Genomic DNA, 23251 nt, shown 5'->3' on the forward strand with positions numbered 1-23251 from the left:
CTGCTGACTAATTCAACGCTGTTCCCAACCTCCTCCTTCCTACTCTGACTTCACTGTGGAGGCTAGATATGTGAAATATACTTATTACCAGCTTCCCTTGTTGGAGACTGTTCTGGTTCATGGGCCATAGACATCCAGAAAGATTGTTTGTCTTTTCTGATATAATTAGTGTCGCAGTTTTTTCTCCTTTCTTCCTACGTAGAATGCAAACACAATGCCTGGAGCTGCAGCAGCCATCTTGTAACCACAAAAAAGAGGCCAAGAGAACCGAGGAGATACCAGTCGAAACCCTGATGCTGTCCAACAACAGAACCCAAGTCAGCAGCTGCCTACGCAGAGCCCTGTGAAGTGAGGAAAATAAGTACCTATTTATTCAAGTCATTCTTTACTCAACTGTTCTGCTACATTCTTACATAATATGAGAAGAAATTAAGAAATTATAGAAGAAAATTTCCCTGTGAAGAAAAATTTCTTTTCAAACTGAAAGGGCTAAGTATCATATTTAAAACCAATACCCTTATACACCTGATATAAATTTGTCAATTTATACCTGGATTACACAGAAAAAAGAGAAAAAGCTACAGAGAGCAGCTTTCTTAAAAGAGAAACAAACATCAAACAAACATTAGAGTTTTCATTTTTAGCTCTTGAATCTGGACACCAGAGAAGCAATGTCAACAGATAATCGACAGGAAATAACAAATCAGTTTTAAATACAGGGTATTTTCCCCAGTCTCAAGTTCTCTGGGTAATTATTAGCCACAGCTGGGAATTTCAAATAGAAAACAGATAAAAACTGGCTTGAAGCCACCTAGGAAGCCCCCTTTATATCTATATTCAATTTAAAGAAGAAAATGGTTTTCTTCACGCTTCAAACACTGTAAACAGATAAACAGCAAAAATAAAAATCTGGGGCAATGTTCAAAATCATAAGGTGAATAAAACTTGCCTCTTGTTGTGACGATTAGTTGCATGCATGTTTCCACTCAGTGGGGAAGGAGGTGGTGGTAAGGGGGGTAAGGCAGACATTTGAAAAAGAAATAACAACACAGTGTGCTAAGTATCAACATTGGGAAGGAGCAGTTGCTTAGATCTGTGTGTGCAGGAAGGGTTCCAGGAGGCAGCAATGTTAAAGAGAGGCCTGCCAGATTAAGTGGATATTGCCCCAGTGAAAGGATGTGTAAGAGGGTCTCAGAACAAGGGGAGAGTGGTTCCCAAACTTGACTGCAAACTGGAACCACCTGGGGATCTCTAAAAACTACTGATGCCTGGCTCCCACCCCCATGCCCTCCCACCCCCCATGCTGTGCTTAGTCTCTCAGTCGTGTCAGACTCTTTGAGACTCCATGGACTATATAGCCCACCAGGCTCCTCTGTCCATGGGGATTCTCCAGGCAAGAATACTGGAGTATTCTGGGTTGCCATGCCCTCCTCCAGGGGATCTTCCCAACCCAGGAATCGAACCCAGGTCTCCTGCATTGTGGGCAGATTCTTTACTGTCTGAACCACCAGGGAAACCCAAGAATACTGGAGTGGGTAGCCCAGCCCTTCTCCAGGGGATCTCCCCAACCCAGAAGTTGAACTGGGATCTCCTGCATTGTAGGCAGATTCTTTACCAGCTGAGCTATCAGGGAGGCACCCATGCCCCCTATCTTCTGCCTTAACTTATCTGAGGTGTGATGTGGCAGCAAGCATTTTCAAAGCTCCCCAGGTGATTCTAATGAGCAGCAAAGTTTGGGAACCACAGGCCTACACCATGCTTGAGGCCAGAGCCTGTGGCTCTCTGTAGATGCAACAAGGAATTGGAGGCAGAGGACCAACAGTGGGAATGGAGAGAAGTGGATGGGTTAAGATTTAGGATGTAGAATGGACAGGAGTAAGTGATCCTGGGGAGGGAGCAAGTGAAGAAGCTGCTGACTGTGATGCCCAGGTTTCAGGCTTGGGTAACTGGGTGCATGTGGTCCATTTTCTCAGATGCAGAACAGCAGGAGAAAGGGGGTGCGTGCAGCAAGACCTTCTGATTAGAGGTGATGCATGCTTATTTCAAAGAGGTTTGGCTTAAAATATCTTAACCCTGGCCGTGTTTATCATCATCACCATCTTCCTCTTCATCTGAGTCTGAGAGGCTGCTTGAAGCCCTTGTGCTCACACGGATTAAAGTAATGATGTCGCCCTCTGGTGTCACTATCTGTGTATCAGTTGACACATGCAGGAGATGAACCCAGGACCTGGACCCAGGTAGGAACAGGGGCTGGAGGTGAGCAATCAGAGATGATCTCTTTTAGTGCTCAGGCCACAATCTCCCAGGGAGCCCCATGCTTGGCCCGACTTGAATAAGGTCTCCTTTGGATAAGCCGCTGTCCCTGCAAAGTGCTCACCTCATGGAAGGAGCCCTGAGCAGAGGAAAGACCACTGAATGGGGCGTTTGCTGGTGGGAGCTACAGGCACAGCTCGGCCAGTACTGGCTCTCCACCCTGCAGTGAGCGCCTTACCTGGGCATCAGTGTCCTTAACAGGACGAGGTGCTCCTGGAGGACTAACACTGTATCTGTGTCAATGATCACAACAGTGGGCAAGACTGACCTTCTCTGCCTCCAAGGAAGAGACAAGGGGCAGTTCTCACGTTCTCCAGAAAGGCTGCCACATGCCAGTGAGGAATAGAGAGCAAGTCTCCAGGCAGGCTTCTGGAAGAAGGTGGCATTCCATCTGGGCCCTGAAGTGTCTGTGGCCAGACACCCCACCCTTGGGACATTCAGGAGAAACTTGTCATCTCAGAGAAGGCCTGGGGTCGGAGAAGAAAGGGTATGGGCTCTGGAGTCAGACAGATCAGGCTTGACTGATGGTTCTCCCAGCTGCATGACCTTGGGCAAGTTCTTTAACCTTTCTGAGCATATAATCTCATGTATGAAATTGGGATATAATGAAATTGTTGTAGGAAGGGGGAGAGAAAGAGAAAAAAAGGGGTGGCCTTACAGACGTCTCCTGCCACCTGCAGACACCCAGGCGTTACGAGACTTTTCCCTGGGCTTCCAGAGAAGGGAGGACTGGAACTCGGCCCTACCAGAACCAGAATTCGAGTTCTCTGCCAAGAGGAGGTGATCAGTCTCCAATCCTCAGCTTAAGCTGAGGCCCTTCGACCAGATTCCTGCGTCCAGGACCGGGGGACTAGAAAAATAGGATAGGTTGAAAAGAGGGGTGAGAAAAGAGGGGTCAACAAAATCTCTTGTTCCTTACCCGGTTGGGGCACCCTGGCCAGTTGTCTGCGTCAGGAGGAGACCAGGGACAAACGAGTCCCAGTTGCGGCCGCTGGGTCAGATCCGTCGGCAGGCGAGCTGGTCCTGGAGTACCCCGAGCGGTCTGGATGTCAGCCCCAGTAGAAATGGGGGTGTCCCTTCGTGGTCGCCAGTTGTTGTAGGAAGGGGGACCCCCTTCCAGGGCCCGAAGTTGGGCTCTTGTCTAACACTCGGAAATGAATTGTCTGAGGAGACACATGCTGACAAAGCAAGAGATTTTATTGGAAAGGGCACCCGGGTGGAGAGCAGTAGGTAAGGGAACCCAGGAGAACTGCTCTGCCGCGTGGCTCGCAGTCTTGGGTTTTATGGTGATGGGATTAGTTTCCGGGTGGTCTTTGGCCAATCATTCTAATTCAGAGTCTTTCCTGGTGGCGCACGCATCGCTCAGCCAAGATGGATGCTAGCGAGAGGGATTCTGGGAAGTGGACGGACAGGTAGTGTCTCCTCTCGATCTTTCCCAAACTCTTCCGGCTGGTGGTGGCTTATTAGATCTGTATTCCTTATCAGGATCTCCTGCCATAAAACAACTCATGCAAATGGTTACTATGGTGCCTGGCCAGGGTGGGCGGTTTCAATCAGTGTGCTTCCCCTAACAAAATGACAACAGGAAACTCTTATTTAGCCCTGTGCGCCGGGTACTGTTCTAAGCACTTTGCAGGTATTAACTAATTTAATCCTCACAACAATCCTATGAGATAACTAGCCCCATCTGACAAACAAGGAGGAGGAGGCACAAGGAGCTTACTTATTTCACTGGTTCAGGCCCCAGGCACACAGGCACGTGGTTGGTGGACAGTTACTGCTGTGACCACAGCGATGATAATCAATGGATTTTACTGGAACAGGTAAGCTTGTTGGCAGAGTTCAGTCTCCTGGGTAGGTCAGTGTCTAGGAAAGAATTTCAAGAGACAGAAAGTGACATTCTCCAGCAAGCATTAAGCACAATGCATGATCCTTTTATTTGTGACCACATCCCTGGGACTTCCTGAATGGGGACCATTGGGTAAGGAAAGGCATGGGCTCTTAGATCTGGCTTCTTCCTACCAGCCTCAGTGAGCCCCACAGTACCAAAACCCAGCTGGGTCTTAAAAAAGGAAAACATTTCCTCTCCCAACTGCCCATGTAGTTAACAGTGGTCATGTGACCTTGTTCTGGTCACATTATATAAGGGACATCTGCTGGGAGGGTCCTGAATAAAGATTTCCCTCCCTAACAAAGGAGAAATACCTGGAAGGGGAATTCTTTTCCTTCCTGCTCCCTTCCTGGAATGGGAATGCTGTCATGTAAGAAACTGCTACTTGGAGATGCTGCAGCCATCTAACAGCCAAGAGGCAAAGGTCAAGAAAAAAAAAAAAATCCTAAAGAACTTTGAAACCGTTGCACTGTTTAGCATGGAATCACTGACCTCCAGACTTCCGGTTATGTGAGAAAATAAGCCCCCATTTGTTTAAGTCACTATTGCTTACAGCAAAAAGTTTTCTACTATTACACCCAAGCTGTTTCAATATATTCATTTGTTTGCCCAATAATTCAGTTATTTAACCAACAAATACCATCTAGCACACACTGTGTGTCAATCATAATGGAGGGAAAGGAAGATATGACCATAATCAAGACAGATGGGATTCCTGGCCTCATGATTTCTTAGCATGGGTCAGGGTATTAACAAGAAGGAAAGCACAGAAATGCTACTGGAGTGTAGAACAAAGATAGTCAACCTGTGTAACTATCAAGGAAATTCTTAAAGGATAGTGTATCATGAAGGGTTAAGTGCTGTAATAGAGCCTAACATGCAATGCCTTAAATAAGAGAGAAGTTTGTTTTGCTTTGTTTTTCTTTTTCATGCAACAACCCTGGGTTTTGCCAGCCATAACACAGGGCTGCCCTCTCTGGATTCAAAATGTCAGCTCCCGTTGTTACCATTTCCCATCCAGCAGGAAGAGGGGCGTGGAAGTGGAAAGCAGCCAACTGCTTCTCTAAAGATGAGAACTTCAGAATGGCCATCATCAAAAAGTCTACAAATAACAAATACTGGAGAGAGTATGGAGAAAAGGGAACCCTCCTAAACTGCTGGTGGGAATGTAAATTGGTGCAGTCACTATGGAAAATAGTATAGAGATTCTATTTAGAAAACTAAAAATTGAACTACCATATTATCCAGCAATCCTACTCCTGGGCATATATCCAGACAAAACTATAATTCAAAAAGATACATGCACTCCTATGTTCATAGCAGCACTATTCACAATAGCCAAGACATGAAAACAGCCTAAATGTCCATCAACAAATGAATGGATAAAGATGTTGTACAACATATAATGAAATACTACTCAGTCATAAAAAAGAATGAAATAATGCCATTTGCAGCAATATGGATGGACCTAGAGATGATCATACTAAGTGAAGTAAGGAAGACAGACAAATACCATATGACATCACTTCTAAGTAGAACCTAAAATATGACACAAATGAACCTATATATGAAAGAGAAATAGAATCAGGGACATAGAGAACAGACCAGTGGTTGGCAAGGCAGAGACAGGTGGGAGAGGGTTGGATTGGGAGTTTGGGATTAGCAGATGCAAACTAGTGTATATAGAATGAATAAATGACAGAAGTCTTATTGTACAGCACAGGGAATTAAATTAAATATCCTATGATAAACTGTAATATAAATATATGAAAAAGAATGTTCATATATGTATAATGAGTCACTTTGCAGTAGAGCAGTAATGAGCACAACATTGCAATTCAACTATACCTCAATAAAAAATAAATTAAAAAAAAAGATGAGGACTTACCTGGTGGTGCTATGGACAGAAATCTGCCTGCTAGTGCAGGGGGCACAGGTTTAATCACTGGTCCGGGAAGATTCCACATGCCCTGGAGTAACTAAGTCCATGGGCCCCAACCACTGAGCCTGTGGGCCACAGCTGTTGAAGCCCACCCACCTAGAGCCTGTGCTCTGCAACAAGAGAAGCCACGGCAGTGAGAAGCCCACATACCACAACTAGAGGAGCCTCCACTCGCCATAACTAGAGAAAGCCTGTACGCAGCACTGAAGGCCCAGGACAACCAAAAATTAATCAATTAATTAATTAAATTTTTTAAAAAGCGAGCTGTTTGTTTTAAAAAAAACAGGTGAGACTTTGAAGTTGTCTGTAGACACATATAAATTGCTCCTGCCACATCCTATTGGCCAGATCTTAATCATGTGACCACATCTGGCTTGGAAGGGAGGCTTGGAAATACAGTCATAAGCTGGGAAGCCAGGTTACAATAGGTAACAACAGGGGAGGCTTTATTGCTAAAAGAAGCAAGGGGAAAGTGGTCCTTCAAAAGAATTAGCAGTAAAGGAATGAGGCTATTTTCTTCAACCCAGAGAGCAATGGGAATTCATTGAGGGTTTCAAGCAGGAAGTGCATGGTTAGTGTTTTTAAGAGATCACTGTGGCAGAGGATGGAGTGGAGAGGGACAGATAATACAGGGGGTGGTAAGTTCTCTCTGCTCTTCCAGGATTTGGCTCTCCATCTTGGCTGAAAGCTTCATGAAGGTAGAGACATGACGCTTTCTCCTAACTCCGGGATGACTGCAGGGAGTTTCTCAACTCCCAGTCCAGTTGAGAGACCCCCTGCAGGGCCCAGGACTCAGGCTTTTCAGCAGAAACCCTGACCCTCTGTCCCCCCCTTTTCCTCACTCATTCCCCCCTTCCTCACCACAGCACAATTGCCAGCACCAGGGTAGACACCAAGTCCCCTCTGTCTACAACAGCCAGGCTGCCTCTGGGATGACCCCAATCATTGAACTAGCAACCGGGTGTTGGGGGGCCCCCTCCTAGGCAAGCCTCGCCCACTTCCTCCTCGGCCTGCCATAAATGGGCAGATTTTGCAGAAGCCTGATGTTGGGAAATGAACCCATTTGGTGTTAAGAGCTTCTGAGCTCTGTGTACACCAGCACCACGGCAGATGTAAACACTCACGGCCTCTCTTCTCTGGCTAGATAAACTTCAGGCTTTTAGGGGGAGGCACCACCCCATCACACTCACAGTGTTTAAAAAAGGTGTCAGCTGCAGCGCGTGCTCTTGGCAGACTGCAACTCTCCCTCTCCCAGCTGAAGTCCCAGATTCTGGGCCACTGATGCACAGGCCAGAGGGGTGGGGGGGCCAGAGTTCATCTTCTAAAGGGGCCAGTCTGGGACCCTCTGGTTTGTGGACAAGGCAGGGCGAACTGTGAGGAATAAATCCTGAGATGCTGTGGAAACCCTCAGCATCCTCCAAAAGCTCTGCCTGACCTACACAGGCATGTTTTTTTTAGTTTAAGCTTTAGATTCTGTGAAAATAAGAATGCTACTCCCATTATCCCTGACTGGGTTAAGTTCTAAACTTTATTCGTAATTTGTTATTCATGTATTCATCTGAGATTTATTGAGCACCTACTGTGTGCCAATGTGCCAGGTTTTACACTGCCCTGCCCACTCAAAGTTCCCTAAAATCCCATCACGGCCAATCCCATTAGTTAAAGGTTTTCACATCTACCTATATCTGTCAAGCATCTATCTCTCTATTAGATATGTATCTACTTATTATAGATAGATGCTTCCATGATGGCTCAGATGGTAAAGAATCTGCCTGCAATGTGGGACACTCGGGTTTGACATCTGAGTTGGGAAAATCCTCTGGAGAAGGGAGGGGAACTCACTCCAGTACTCTTGCCTGGAAAACTCTATGGACAGAGGAGCCTGGTAGGCTATAGTCCACAGGGTCACAAAGAGTCAGACACAACTCAGCCACCAAGCCACAGCATTATAGACAGATAGATAAACAGATGATATATGCAATATATACAATCTACCGTCCCTCACCTCTGAGTCATTTTAAATTTGATTCATCATTTTCATTCAGTCCACCTTTAGAGGGTACCTGTGATACGCTCGCTACTCTCCTGGACAAAAGACATAAACAAGACAAAGACACTACCCAGGCCCTGAGGAACGCCCCCGCCTGTGTGACAAGGAGGTGACCAAGAAGCGGCTTCGTGAGACCTGCGGCCGACAGGCCGGTGCAGACTGTGCGGGACGAGGGAAGCCATCAGGAAGTGGCCCCCTGCACAGGCCAGAGGACCCGGGGCCAGCCTCCTCCTCTCGGGGGCTCCCCCTCCTCTTCTCCAAAGGAGGAACTAGATCAGGGTTCCTGTGTCTTTGAATTTCATGGACCAATAAAGCATCAAAACACCTAATTGAAACAGCTCATCAGCATGGTATTCCACTGAGTAAGAAACATTAAAGGAAAAGAAAAATCACGGAGGCAACTACCATCTGCCATCACCATTATTTCATGAAACAAAGGATATTTTAACCCCCAAAGCAAGAAGCGCATAGTTTCAGAATGAAGGCTGATTTTTCAAATGGGATTCATTTACCCAAATAAACAACTCCCCGTGCTGTCCTCGACCTCGTTTTGCCCAGCCCAGGTGAACTTCGCGGTGACCAGATGACCTGCAGCCACATGTGACCTGCTGAAGCCATGACCAGGCGACATGGCATCTCTGGGATGCTGTTGAGGGGCACCTGGGCCACAGCGCTTCCTGGAACCCCTTTCTTTCTCCCGTCCCTTACCACTGCAGCAGCTCCCACCGTCGCCTCCAAACACCCTGATATACAACTCCTCTTCCATTCTAGTCTTCAGGACTCCAGCTTCAGAACCACAATAGCACAAACCGTGAGGGTGACTCTAATGGGTCCTTCTAGCTCACAGTGACCCAACCTGGGGCTGTCCAAGGCCACTGTCTCACCATCACTGCTCAGCCACCCTCTTTGCCCACACCCGCTCCTCTCCCCTCCCTTCCCCAGGGGTTGATCCCACGGGCTCCTTAATATGGAGCACTCTAAAGTCGGAACCAGAGTAGCCTCCCAGGAGTACCCAACCTGCGCCGCCACTCAGCCCATCCAAACAGAACCGGTGGGCAGCATTCTCCTCCACTTCCTGGTGGAGGGAACTTCCCATACAAATCCTCGAAGACCAAACTGGAGTCTGGACGTGTGCAGAGGAGCTAAAGGAATTCAGAATGTTTTCCTGTTTTGAGAAAGACCAGCCTTCATGTCCATTGTTTAGTGATGGACTTCACAGGCCAGCTCCGCACGCTCCTCTGTCCAGGGTGGCCCCACCCTCTCCTTCTACAAGGCACACCAGTACATAGTTGGAAAGCTACAAGAGCAGATGATTTAAGGGGGAAATAAAACTCTTAGATTTAACAGCTCCAAAACATAATCCTCGTGTAAATACTGGAGGTGGTGGGATGCTGGCGGGGAGGAGAAACGGGTACTATTTGGGGCTTCTCTGATGGGTGATACACTCTCTGGTGTCCTATCCTTGCACTCTGCCTGTACCTGAAACTCAAATTCTCACAGCCTGAAGGAGGAGGCAGAACCACCAACAGAGTAGGTTGCCCCAGCTTACATCCTTATTTCTACACATTCTGCCTCCAAAACCCTGGTCAGTGGAGCATGAGACAAATAAGCCCTGAAACTGGAGTGTCTGTTGCTCTCCCACCAAAAAACATCAGAGGCAGAGGTCATTCAGCAAAAGACAGTTGTCCAAACAGAGGCTGGTGGCCCAGTCCAGACAGGGAACAGGCCTCCCTCTGCCCCATGGCTTGGCCATGGGGTGGGAGCCATTGTGTCCTAAGCTGACTCTGGGAGGGCAGGAGGCCCAGGGTCCTACAGTATACACACCCACGGGAGGAGTAGGGGTCCCCGGAGGCTGGATGGAGTCCAAGGAGATGAAGCACACTTGAACCCTCCAGGCTTTAAGGAGGGACATGCCCTGCCCTTCTGAGGCTGCCGGGTCTTGATGGTCTACACCCCCACGGGTGTGCACAGGTACACAAATGTTCATGTGCTTACACATGCCTGTTACATACACGTATAGTCACTCAGACACAGCAGCTTCAGGCAGTGCCCGACACATCACACAGTCGGGGCGGAAGAGTGGAGTCTGCGGGCCGCCCCTCGGGGTTTTCTGGAGCTCACAGGAGAGGCAGTGAGCCCTGTCCTTGTCCTAAGACAGTGGTTCTCAAAGTGAGGCCCCTGGGCCAGCAGCATTAGCATCACCTGAGAACGCGTTGGACATGCTTTGCATTCCATCTTGGCCACAGAGCCCTGAGCAGGCCCCAAGGCTTCCCATGGGGCTGCGACTCCTTGTCACGCCTTTTATGCGTCAGCTCCCGTGCTAAACAGACTTAACATACACTATCTCATTTAAAACTCACCAATGCACTGTGAGATGCACACTGTATCGTTCCTATTTTTTTTTCAGGTGGGGAAACTGAAGTTCGAAAAGGCTTAGGAGTCCTTGCCTAGAGTCCCCGAGGCTCCCAAGCCTGTGCCCCTAGTCACATTCTAGATGTAGCTGCGGCCCTGCTGAATGTAAACACCCTACTGAGGACTGTGCCCTCCATGCCAGGCCCCACCTCTGCCACCCCCCACTTTCCCTGGGTCTCTCCCTGCCTCAGCAGCCAGTCCTAAATCTTTCCTAAGAGACGAAGCCGGGCCATCCACGCAGGAGGTGGGATGAAGGGTGGAGGCAAAGCCCCAGCTCGTGAGAAGACAGCACCTCTGCCAAGGCCCTTGCCGCCCCGCGCCGCACGGCCCCGCCCAGAGAGCAGCGGGAAGACCGCCCCGCCTGCACCCCAGCGCCTGGAGAGACCGCCTGCTGCACAACTGACCTGCCCGATCCAGACAGCTACTTTGAACACCTCTGAGCCCTAATGGTCCCTGAACCACATCAGGAGGGACCTGGGTTCGAGTTTATCACCAACTTACTACATGACCTGGGCTGGTCCCCACTTGGAAACTGTTTTTCCATTTCTGCAGTGAAGACACAGGCTGATGATTTATGAGGATGCTTCTTACTCTGAGACCACGTCTTGGATTCTAGATATCCACGTGACATTGGAGAAGGCTGGCCAGGACATGGGAATCTGAAGTGCCTAGGGCTCTGGACCCGGCTCTCTGCTCAGCCTAACTCATCTCTGTTTCAGACTTGGGAGTGACCCCCCGGCTCCCTGGACGCTCCTGGCTCGGCACCCACTCCTTCTGCTCCCTGCACTCAGAGAGGATTTGTGTGCTCCCACAGGGCACCAGGGCCTGGAGGGAGCCAAGGAGCCTTACCCCTTGTCCCCAGACCCAGAGGCAGCCATGGGGGCCTGTGTCGTGACGACCGATATCAATATCTCATCTGGCCTTGACAGCAACGCCACGGGCATCACAGCCTTCTCCATGCCCGGCTGGCAGCTGGCACTGTGGACCGCAGCCTACCTGGCCCTGGTGCTGGTGGCTGTGATGGGTAATGCCACAGTCATCTGGATCATTCTGGCCCATCAGAGGATGCGCACAGTCACCAACTACTTCATCGTCAACCTGGCCCTGGCCGACCTCTGCATGGCTGCCTTCAACGCTGCCTTCAACTTCGTCTATGCCAGCCACAACATCTGGTACTTTGGCCGTGCCTTCTGCTACTTCCAGAACCTCTTCCCCATCACAGCCATGTTCGTCAGTATCTACTCCATGACTGCCATTGCTGCTGACAGGCAAGAAGGGGCAGCGGGGCAGTGGGGCAGCTGGGGGGAGCCGGCTCACTGTGTTGGCTTCAGAGAGGGCTGATAACACACCCCAGTCACACAGCAAGTAAGGGTAGAACCCAGGGAATTAACTGCCTCCTAACCTGTTCATGATCCTAAGCTATGCACCTGGAATAGTCTCACAGAGGACTGCGCAACTGAGACGAGAAAGGGTAAGGTTAGACATGAGAAAGAACTTTGCCCTAGATGGCTGTTCAAGGCTATAGGGGAAAAGCAACAGTGTTTCAGGGACCTTCTGGAGTGATCTTCTCTGGAGTTGATTTTTGTTTTCGTTTCTTTCTTTTACAAGGAAATTGCTTATATTGTTTCCTATTCCTAGATAGCTTATATGAGGGGGGAAATTAAACACTGCATGCAGTTACCACATAATTACGATGGGGCCAATTACCTCCTGGGTGCTGATCTCTGGGGCTGCAGACTGAGCCTCTGCAGGGGATGGGGGCAGGAGGGTGGAGGAGTGATCAGTCGGCAGATCTTAAAGTCACCTAAGACTTTTTCATTCACCCGATAAGTATTTGAGGCACTGTTTCAGGCACTGGGGAACATACACCAGTGGGAAAAGCATAGTCTCATGGAACTTCCGCCTTAAAGGTCAGGTGGGGGGTGGGTAGTATGGACTGTAGAGGGCAGGATGGAAGCCAGAAGTCCAGACAGGCAGGAGGCGGTTGACTAGTAACTCAGGGGAAGGAAGAGGGCGGCTCAGGTCCGGATGGTAATAATGGAGACTCGTCCACTCATTTCTTCATTCATTCTTACTTTCAGTGCCCACTATATACAGATACTGTTCTGCACATTCAGGTAAAAACAGATAAAGATGCCTGCCCTGGTGAAAATTTAAATAGAAACACAAGACTAAATAAATTATATATTGTATTTTGAGGTCATGAGGGCTATGGGAAAATATTAGGAAGGGGATAGGGGATTTGAGGCGCTAGGGTTTGTGTTTCAGGATGGGGCAGATAGTATATCAGATATCGTATCAGGATCAGCTAAAGGGTGGGATTTGAGCATTGTCTTATTGTCCTGGCCATTTCTCAAGATTCAGCTTAATCCCAGGGAGGAAGACTCAGAGGCTCATCTAGGACCAAGGTCATTTCTGCATATGTAGAGCACTTCCTCCACTTCAGAGAGCTGGTGGGCAGCTGCTTTGGGCTTTGTGCAGAAGACCTTTGGGCTCTGTTAAAGTGTCTGAACAGAAGAGAGGCTGTGTTGCTGAGGAACTCAGCAGGGCAGAGCTGCAGGACAATGCCCCAGACGGACTTCTGGTGTGGGCACACTGCCCTCTTGTGGCCTTCCGAGAGCATGTCCACGCTCAGAAGGAGGTGACGTGGTGGACAGAGGTTTAGGGCACTAGTGTGCCACGTGTCTACAAGACAGTCACCAGCCCGGCAGCTCTCTGCAGGTCACCATCTGGGTGCGGGGAATAGGACTGGAGAGTGTGGGCCTGGAGTGGGAAGAGGAGATGCAGGCTGGTCTGATGGGAGTGCACCCCCCACTCACACCGCCCTCTGCTCACAGGTACATGGCCATCGTCCACCCCTTCCAGCCCCGGCTCTCAGCTCCTGGCACCAGAGCGGTCATTGCCGGCATCTGGCTGGTGGCCCTGGCGCTCGCCTTCCCCCAGTGCTTCTACTCCACCGTCACCACGGATGAGGGCGCCACCAAGTGCGTGGTGGCCTGGCCTGAAGACAGCGGTGGCAAGATGCTCCTTTTGTAAGGCCTGGGAGTGGGGGAACATGGTGTGTGTGCATGTGTCTGTGTGTGCATGCATGCACATTCATGGGGTACACATGTGCAGTGTGTGAGTGCACTGGTATCTGTGAGTGAACTGGGGGTAATGTGAGCACAGTATCAACTAAAAGTGACACTTAGCACTCAGTAAATGTCTGGTCTGGTCTAAGCACTTTACATACATGAACCCATTTAATTCTCATAACAGGATGGGGATGTGTTATTATTATTCCCATTTCTCAGATGAGGAAACCAAAGCACTAAAAAAACTAAGGGCCTGGACCACACAGCTGCTAAGTGGTAAATCAAGGATTTAAATCCAGGCAGCCCTGCTTCAGAGCCCAGTCTCAACACTCTTGCTTAAATAAGGGGCATATCAGGGTGGCAGAAACAAAGGGCAGATGGTGGAGTCTGGGATGTTTTCAGGAGGAGCCTGGAGACAGCCTTGAGTTGAGGCAGGCACCATGGGCTAGGGGATGGGGCAGAAAGCAGAAGTCAGACACGGTGCCACCGCTGTGTGACCCTGGGTAAGTCCTTTCCTTTTCTGGGCCTCAGTTCGCCTACTTTTCACGTGCCTCTGTCATCCCCACGCACCCTGGAAGTTCAAAATAGAGGATAAAGAATTGGTTGAGGTTCTGGGGACAGTATTTGGGTTGGAATCCTGCTCTGTCCCCTGCTGGCTCAAGGATCCTTTGAGTCACTTAACCTCTCTGAGCCTTTGGCTCTTTCTCTTTCCAAGGAGATTCGCAGGAGCATCGTACTCAGGGGTTGTTGTGAGGCACTTGGTACCAAGCCTGCAGCAGAACCTGCGCCCAGTATGTGGTCGTTTAAACGGGAACAAACGAAAACAAACCTGCCAGACTTAGTCCAAGAAAAGCCTGGCTGCCGCAAGCACAAGGCTGCGCAGGCTCTGAGCCCAGAGCCGCCGAATCACGGCGACAATTCAGGCCCCGCCCCGCCCCCCGTGACAGCCCTCTCCCCACGCCGGCCCCCACCGCTCCCCAGTCCCGAGCACCGGCCAGAAGGCGCCATTCCTCTGAGAAGCCTGTTCCTGGGGACTGTTGTGTTTCGAGGGCAGGCCCTGCCATGGGTCTTTGACTTCACCCTGTACCCCACGTTCTCGGGACTCAATGCTCCCTGGGCGGTGTCCATGTAGGGACGCGCCCCTCTTCCTGGTTCAGGGAAGGGATGGGAGCAGGACATTTCGAGACTGGCCACTGGGCGGCGATGTTTCTCCACCTCAACATGGAGCTTTTCTCCTGGACGCACGGAGTGGTGAGAATTCAGGGTACCACCCACCAGTTTTCTGGGGTTGGTGATTTCTGACCCTGATTCAGACAACGGCAGAAAGCAAGAGGGCAGAGGTGGGCTAGGAGGGTATACTTTGGTGATACTTCGAATTCTGAGAAGATTTGGACGAAAGTTTGGTTTCTTGTGTGTGAGAATTTCTTATTCATTCTTGGGTTAGGGAGCTTCTGAGATTTAGATTGGGGGCTCCATCCTTACAGGCTCACATTCTGTGTGTATGAATCTGATAAAATGACAGATGCCCTCTCCAGGAAAATGCGCATACACTTGCAAAATCAAAATGCAAAAAAAGGCAGTCTCAGCTGTGAGAGAAGCCATTCCTGATTCTGGCAGGCCCTAGAAGGTGGTCCCCAAAGCTCCTTGGCACTCCCTTCTGGTGGGAACTTAGCCCAGAGTGAATCCCTATCCTGCACCGACCCCAAAAAAAGAATGAGACAACAAAGGGGGATCACTCATACTTGGGAAGCATGGTGGAGATTATCTCCATGTTTTACAAACGGGGAAACTGAGACTGAAGGAGAGATCTGATTGCCCAAGGTCATGCTTTAAACTAGAGGTTGGACAAGAACCCAGGTCTTCTGACTCCACAGGGCTGATTCTCAGTGAAAGGGAAATCATTTAGGTGTTAAGTCTGTAGAGCTGTTTCACATGACACAGACTTCCTGTGCCTCTCTGAGCCTCGGTTCCTGGATCTGGACACTGAGGCAGATGGCTCAGCTGATCCTCAAGGTCTATCTGTGACCTCACAATCAAAGGTGACAGGGGCCTGGCATTCACTGCTCCTCCTCTCCTTACCTGCTCCACAGTAGGATAGATGGGGATCAGGGTGTCTAGGAGGCCCCAGACATTTTGTTATTAGAAAGTCAAATTCTAAACTCAGGTTTTAGGGGAGATATTTAGGGAAGAACCCACCTGCTCTCCTCCCTCCAGGCGGCAGCACCTCTTGAAAGGGGCCCAGAAAGGCTGGCACATGTGGAGGAGAGAGGTGGCTTGGGAACACCTCAGTTTTCCTAGAAGAAGGTCACATGACAGAGCCAGGGGTCTGGGGTCCATTCACCAAATGCTCCTGCCGGGGTCTTGTCAGAGCATGACTGCAGCATCACTCAGAAACCAGAAGGGGCAGCATGCATGTCCTTTACCCCAAAGGAAATAAAAGGACCTCAACACAGCCCCGGGTGTCCTCCATGGGGACTGGATGAGCACCATCAGTGGTGTTCCAGGCCACTTGCTCACAGCAGAAAGTGTGTCTGCTGATGTGAGCCACGTTCCCAACAATGCTCACGGACAGGAAGAAGTGATCCGATAGCTTGAACAGTGTGGCCCGTCTTCACTCCCCATTTCCTGGTAGGGATGCTGGTGCAGGATAGAAACATATCTACTCCAGGAAATCTATCTAGACAGACAGATGCAGATATAGACGATATACATAATCTATCTAATACATGTGTATATACACACATACAATGCATGATTCTGGAAGAAAATATTCCAAATCGTTAATAGCGGTGGGGGTGGGATATGTAATTTTACTTCCTCCTTTGTGCTTAATGGGGCTTCCCTGATAGCTCAGCTGGTGAAGAATCTGCCTGCAATGCAGGAGACTCCGGTTCGATTCCTGGGTTGGGAAGATCCCCTGGAGAAGGGAAATACTCCAGTATTCTAGGCTAGAGAATTCCATGGACTATACAGTCCATGGGGTCGCAAAGAGTCGGACACGACTGAGCCACTTTCACTTGTGCTTAATGTCATAAGTTTTTAACAAATGTATTGGTTAACTTTTTCATTCCTCTTTATTTCCTCATTTGATAACTTGTCTGCCACTTGGAAGGACTCAGAGCTTACACTGGTGTCCCCTTTGCGGAAGGGGAAGCCCTCACTGGGCACATATGCTAGTCGGTTTGCCTTAAATAAAAAAAAAAAAAAAAAAAAAATTAAACCAAGGTCTTGGGAGGTGGCCCCGGGGTAGCCTGCCAGGAAAACTCAGGGGCACCGCAAAGTCCTGGGAACTGAGCTCTGGCGGTCGCCAGGTGCCCAGGCCCTTGACTCTCCCTCCAGGTACCACCTCGTAGTGATCGCCCTCATTTACTTCCTGCCTCTCGTGGTGATGTTCGTCGCCTACAGCGTCATCGGGCTCACGCTTTGGAGACGCTCTGTCCCGGGGCACCAGGCTCATGGTGCCAACTTGCGCCACCTGCAGGCCAAGAAGAAGGTGAACTCCGGGGGCAGGGGACGGGGTCAGGGAGGGGTCGGAAGTCTGGCCCCGCTTCGGCATCGGCCGTTCCAGGCCCACCCCCGAAAGGGCGCCGCGGAGGATGGACTCCGCGTGTACCTTGCGTTTGTCCCAAGTCTCTGGCCAGAGCCTTCCTTCCTGCTTCCCCAGGCCGGTCGACTTGCCTTTGGTCTTTCTGTCGTGACAGGCACAGATTGCAGCGAGTGGGGGTCTTGCGGACCCATAGCTGGCAGGGTCTCTCCTAAGGATGGGGTTAGGAGCGAGAGCTCATCCACTCTCCAGGGAGGGGAGCTGCTTTGCTCAAAGAAGGATCCAGGACGCCTTTTTGAGAAGGTGGCCTTGAACTGGGCTTTGAGGAGTGAGGACTAAGAAGGAAAGACAGCAGTGTGAGCCTAGAGACCAGCCTGAGCAAAAGCCCTCAGGTAGAGGGCCCAGGAGTGCCTGGGTAGCAGGTGTTCTGGGGGTCTGAGGCTGTGGATGCAGAGGGGACCTGATTATTGAGGGCTTCTCAGGCTGGCATGAGGGGTGCCCCACCCCCATCCTCAGGAAGACTGGGGCTTGGGGCGTCCGGGCTGAGGAGTGACCCAAGTGTCTCCTGGACCAGTTCGTGAAGACCATGGTGCTGGTGGTGGTGACATTTGCTATCTGCTGGCTGCCCTACCACCTCTACTTCATCCTGGGCACCTTCCAGGAGGACATCTACTGCCACAAGTTCATCCAGCAGGTCTACCTGGCGCTCTTCTGGCTGGCCATGAGCTCCACCATGTACAATCCCATCATCTACTGCTGCCTCAACCACAGGTGAGCCCTCACCCCAGCCCCTCTCCTCAGCCTGGCTCCGTCTGGACCCCCCTGCACAGCTTCACCCACCCCCATGGGATTGCCATCCTCACAGGGATCCCCCAGCATAATCCTCCCTCTTGTCTGGGCCTCACTCGAGCCCCACCCCCTCCCCAAAGCTTTGCCCAATGCCCAGGCCACAGCTTTCACGTCTGCCTGCTCCTGCTCTTTCTTCTGGGGGCTGCACCTGGGACAAGGAGAAGAGAGAAGCGGGGAGAGAGAGATGGAGGGAGGGGCAGAGAGGCAAAAGGACAGTCAGAGAGGGAGGAAGGAAGGAGCCAGGTAAAGGAGGGAGGGACTTCGCTACTTCCCTAGTGGTCCAGTGGTTAAGACTTTGCCTACCAATGCAGGGGGTGTTGGTTTGATCCCTGGCTGGGGAGCTAAGATCACACGTGCCTATCAGCCAAAAAAACCAAAACGTAAAAAAACAATATTGTAAGAAATTCAATAAAGACAGAAAAAAAAACAAAAAACCAAGGAGGGAGGTACTGATGTTTTTAAGAGCTTTCTACATTGAGGACGCACTGAGGACTATCAGTGGGCGAGAACAGTGCCAGCCGCAGCAGAATGAAGCACTCAACCTGAGGCCTGGGGCCAAGGCTGGAGGGGAAACGGGTTGCTCCCTGGAAGATCACAGGAGGGGCTTTCAGGGGCGCTAGGAAATGACCTTGGCAGAGACTGCCAGGGAAGAAGGAGCCCAATTCTCACTCCCCGCCACTCTCGTACCTCTAGAGAAGTGGAGTCTCACTGAGGGACTGGCATTTGCTCTGGAGCACATGCACAGGTGGGAGATGCTGGGCCAAGCAGGAGCCTAGAACGGTGGGGCCAGGGAAGAGTCGGTGAGAGGTGAACACTGAGTCCTGGCCTTAACAGGGCAGTGATGTGAGTGACATTGACCCTGGGCCTTTTTTATTACCTCTCTGCACAGATATCCAGGTCATTCATAAGGCCAGTAGAGCCTTTGTTGCTCAGACATCCTACCCACCTGGGGCAGGCCAGAAGGAAGTGAGAGACTGACTTTTATCTTTTGAATGTTTAATAGGCATCAGAACCCTCCATTGTCTCCTGACAGGCAAGTATACCCCATGGACTGTAGCCCACCAGGCTCCTCTGTCCATGGAATTCTCCAGGCAAGAATACTGGAGTGGGTTGCCATTCCCTTCTCCAGGGAGAAACCTGCCTCTCCTGCATTGCAGGCAGATTCTTCACCATCTGAGCCACCAGGGCTACCCGTGTAATCAGATGGGGGTGTTATCCCCATTTTACAGGTAAAGAAACTGAGTCTCAGAAAGGAAGACTCTCCTAAACTCGTACACCAAGAATTCCATGTGTTTCCAAGGTCTGTAATCTCATCCCTACATCACACATTTTTCTCTAATGCAGTTGTAGAAGTGAGAACTTAGAGACAGGGACTGTCACATCAAGGAGGGCCCCCAGCCTTCTGTGTCTATGCACGGGTACCCAATGACACCGTCTGTGGGAGTCTGAACACGCCACGGCTCTATGAGTTGCTGAAACAACCTCTAATCGTTCAGTATTTGAAGACACCAGCCCTGCAGTAGGACTGTTCCTCCTGGTGCAATCTCCTCTTCTCCAGAAAATAATCTCCAGTGGCTGTGCGTGCCCAGGACTTTTCCAGGCCCTTTGGGATACCCTGGTGAACAAAAACAGTGATCCCTTTCCTCAGGGAGCTGACCTTCTAGGGGGAGCAGGTGGAAATAGACAATAAGAAAACCTAATGAGTCAATAAGTCACAGTGTGTATTAGGTGATAAATCCTATAGCAAAAAAAGAAAAACGAGAACTGGGTAAGGGAGGACAGGAAGTAATGGGGGAAGTAATGGGCATAAAGGTTGCAATTTTACAGGATGGTCAGGGTAGGCCTTACTGAGGGGCCTTTTGAGCAGACTTGAGGCCTGAGTGGGCCCTGGTAGCTATCTGGATAAGAGTTCCAGGCAGAGGGAACATGGCAAGGGGGAGAAGCAGGGAGAAGATTAGGCAGTTGCAGTAATCCCACCAGGCAAGAGATGGTGGGTTTAGATGCATGAGAAGTGGTCAGTCTGGAGATTGCTAAGGTAGAGTCAACAGAATTTGATGGAGAGGAAGTCAAGGATGACTCCAGGTTCTTGGTGGTCAGTTATCAGGAGCTGAGATGAGGATGACTGTCAGGGGCATGGGGGGAAGAGGATAGGGAGCTCAGGTTGGGACATGCTGAGTGCAGGTATAATGGACAATGGCCATGAAGCTCCCATAATAAAGGCATTTATTGGGCTGCACCATGGAATCTCTAGAGCTACAGGGGGGAGAACCAACGTCAGGTCCACGCTTCTGAAACACAGGACCTTGCATCTCCTGGGAACAGACCACTCAGTTGTTTGCCTCTGTCTGCACCACACAGGGCCTCATCTATTTCTGTTCCTGACAGGACAGTGTCTACCTTCTGCCAGCTCCATCTCACTTCTCCCACTCACTTTCTCCTTCCTCTGATCTCTCATTTACATGGGGACCCTCATGCTGCCATGGGGAAAGCTCACTTATTTTTTAAGCAAATGTCCCCAAACTTAGTAGTTCAATGTGCATATTTCCTTTCAAAGCAGTCCCCTTGGAGAGCATCCTCATTCCAGCCAACATTGCCAAAGCCCCAATTTCTTAAGATTCCTCTTTGCATACTCCTTTAGAAGCCAATTAACAAATCAAACAAGAAAATCTGTTGTGTTATAATTGTACTTGGTTTGTTTTTGTTTGTTTGTAATAACAAATGGTCTTGTCCAGCTTAATCACCCACTTCAAACTTGGACTTGGCTCCAGATTACTTCTGGCTGCTTCCAAAACCCCAGTCCTCTAAAGAACGTGTCTCTGAGCTTTTTTCTTTAATTTTTTATTTATTATTCTTTATTTATTTTGGCTGCCCTGGGTCTTTTTTGCTGCACACCAGCTTTTCTCTAGATGCGGTGAACAGGGACTGCTATCTAGTTGCGGTGCGCAGGTGTCTCATTTCAGTGGGTTCTCTTGTTGTGGAGCACAGGCTCTAGGGCGCTTGGGATTCAGTAGTTGTGGTCATGGGCTTAGCTGCACAGGCATGTGGGGTCTTAGTTCCCAGACCAGGGATCGAATCCTTGTCCCCTGCATCGGCAGGAGGCTTCTTAACCACTGGACCACCAGGGAAGTCCTCCAGAGACCCTGAACTCTTAGGAGTGAACTTCCGAAGCAACTTTCCTCCGAAGGGGAGATCGGCTCCTGGAGGTGGGGCAGCCACAGGGCAGTTTCCATACTGTTTCCCTCACTCCATTTCTCAAGATGACCCTCCACCCCTCAGGTTTCGCTCTGGATTCCGGCTTGCTTTCCGTTGCTGTCCATGGGTCACGCCAACCGAGGAGGACAAGATGGAGCTGACCCACACTCCATCCCTCTCCACGAGGGTCAACAGGTGTCACACTAAAGAGATTTTTTTCATGTCTGGGGATGTGGCCCCCTATGAGGCTGTCAACGGGCAGGCTGAAAGCCCCCAGGCTGGAGTGTCTACTGAACCGTAAAGCCTAGTGCCTGGCTGCAGGGGGAAGCTCGGCAACTTTGAGAAGTAGACAGTCGAAAGGACCACATCTGAAAGTTTGGCCCATGATTCATCCTTGAGTATATCAATGGAGAGACGAGATGGGGCCAGGAACTCTGCAGTGGGTACTACCTTTCCCAGCTAGCCCTTCAAACAGTGCTTCAGGGGATCCAATAATTCAAAGAAGACAGGGTGAGCTAACACTTGTCTAATCCAGGAGTTGCAAGGTCAAATGCCTTCCTGGGGCATACAACAAAATGAGTAAATTGAACCCAGTATAAAAGAAAAGTTGTAGATATATTGATAAAAGATAACTGACTTCCAATGGTGGGGCAATAGGGAATGGCGGGGACTGTGGCAAACTGGAGGGCATAGGAATCCAAAGGGGACAGTAGCTGATCAGTTCTGGGCAAATGCTGCCATGTGACTGATCCTCTACATCTTTCAAGAAAAGCCCGAAATCCAAATTTGTGAAACTTCCAGAATTGTTAAATTTGGCTCACATTTTTATAAATGTTGTGTGAACCAAACAAAACACACCCGTGGACAGTACTCAACCATGGCAGTGATTTATTATCAGGATAAAGACACAAGGAAAGAAGCTTCTGAATTTTGCAAAGCCCCTAACCTGTGAGCCAATTCAGGGCTTCTCTGCTTTAGCATCTAAGAACCCAGATCCACCCCAGGGGAGGTGGTGGTTAAGGGGTCAAAAGGAGGCTCAGCTGGGTGGTCTCAAGACAAAGACCTTCACATTGCCTTCTTCTTTCAGTTGCAAAACTACTTTGCAGGGAGGCTGTGAGGATGATGGGAGGGATGCCCATAAATCATCAAGTCCAATACATGTTAAGTGCTTCATAAACAGCGTGTGTGCTCAGTCACTATGTCACGTCCAACTCTTTGCGACCCCATGGACTGTAGCCCACCAGGCTCCTGTCTGTGGGATTCTCCAGGCAAGAATACTGGAGTGGGTTGCCGTGTCTTCCTCCAGGGGATCTTCCCGACCCAGGGACCAAACCTGTGTCTCCTGCATTGACAGGCAGATTCTTTACCACTGAGTCACCTGGGAAGCCCTCATAAACAGCAGCCGTGACTTTCATTACTACCATGGCAGCCGTCTGACATGAATGCCTCTGCAAGTCAGCAACACAGCCATCGCCCTTACTTCTGCTCGAGAAGCTGGCAGGCAGAGAACACCAACTGTCCTATCCCCTAGAAAGCTCCAGGCCCAGCCGGGTCCACACCTCACCCCGCCTGCTGACTCACCTTCCGTGCCTCGGGCCCTTCCAGAAGAACCACGTAATGCTGTAAACGCACACCTAGAGTTTGATGTTACCTGTGTTCGCCACAAAATCACTGTGCCGTAGGCGCTGGCAGTGCCAATAAAGGGACCCTGGTCTCACCAACCAAGTGAACATGCAGTCAGTCCTGGGGTGACCATGGTCATGCAGAGGGGTGACCATGGCCGGGGAGGCTCACACGGCAGTGCAGTCACAGGTACCAGAATGTGGACGGATGTGGGGTCCACTGACAGCTTGGGGGAGGAATCCAAAATGGCAGCCACAGAGTGGAACAGCACCCTCGAGGCTGAGGTGGGGCAGGGATGGAAGGGTTGGACAAGGGCCAGTTTCCCATAGAAGGAGTTAGTTTTCGATGGCTGGGGGGGCGG

General features: G+C 50.2%; 1 protein-coding gene and 1 long non-coding RNA gene across 4 annotated transcripts; one reads left to right on the forward strand and one right to left on the reverse strand.

Moving 5' to 3' along the window:
• Positions 1-10840: 10840 nt before the first annotated feature.
• Positions 10841-22988, forward strand: TACR2 (tachykinin receptor 2). Of its 3 annotated transcripts, none has more exons than XM_043476743.1 (6): positions 10841-11876; positions 13446-13640; positions 17022-17175; positions 17801-17997; positions 21352-21462; positions 22574-22988. In XM_043476743.1, exons 1-6 carry the CDS (start codon positions 11485-11487, stop codon positions 22638-22640), a joined length of 1116 nt encoding a protein of 371 aa, XP_043332678.1. In that variant the 5' UTR covers positions 10841-11484; the 3' UTR covers positions 22641-22988. The 3 variants fall into 3 exon arrangements, with proteins under 3 accessions (XP_043332678.1, XP_043332679.1, XP_043332677.1); XM_043476744.1 differs by having other exon boundaries at positions 22622-22988; XM_043476742.1 differs by having other exon boundaries at positions 21352-22988.
• LOC122446473 lies at positions 16469-17545 on the reverse strand. The gene is made up of 3 exons (XR_006270882.1): positions 17296-17545; positions 17053-17157; positions 16469-16868 (listed from the first exon to the last, which is right to left on the reverse strand). It is a non-coding gene; the product is annotated as an uncharacterized LOC122446473 (long non-coding RNA).
• Positions 22989-23251: the final 263 nt, after the last annotated feature.

The sequence above is a fragment of the Cervus canadensis genome, chromosome 8 (genome assembly GCF_019320065.1).
Source record: "Cervus canadensis isolate Bull #8, Minnesota chromosome 8, ASM1932006v1, whole genome shotgun sequence".
NCBI lineage: Eukaryota > Metazoa > Chordata > Mammalia > Artiodactyla > Cervidae > Cervus > Cervus canadensis.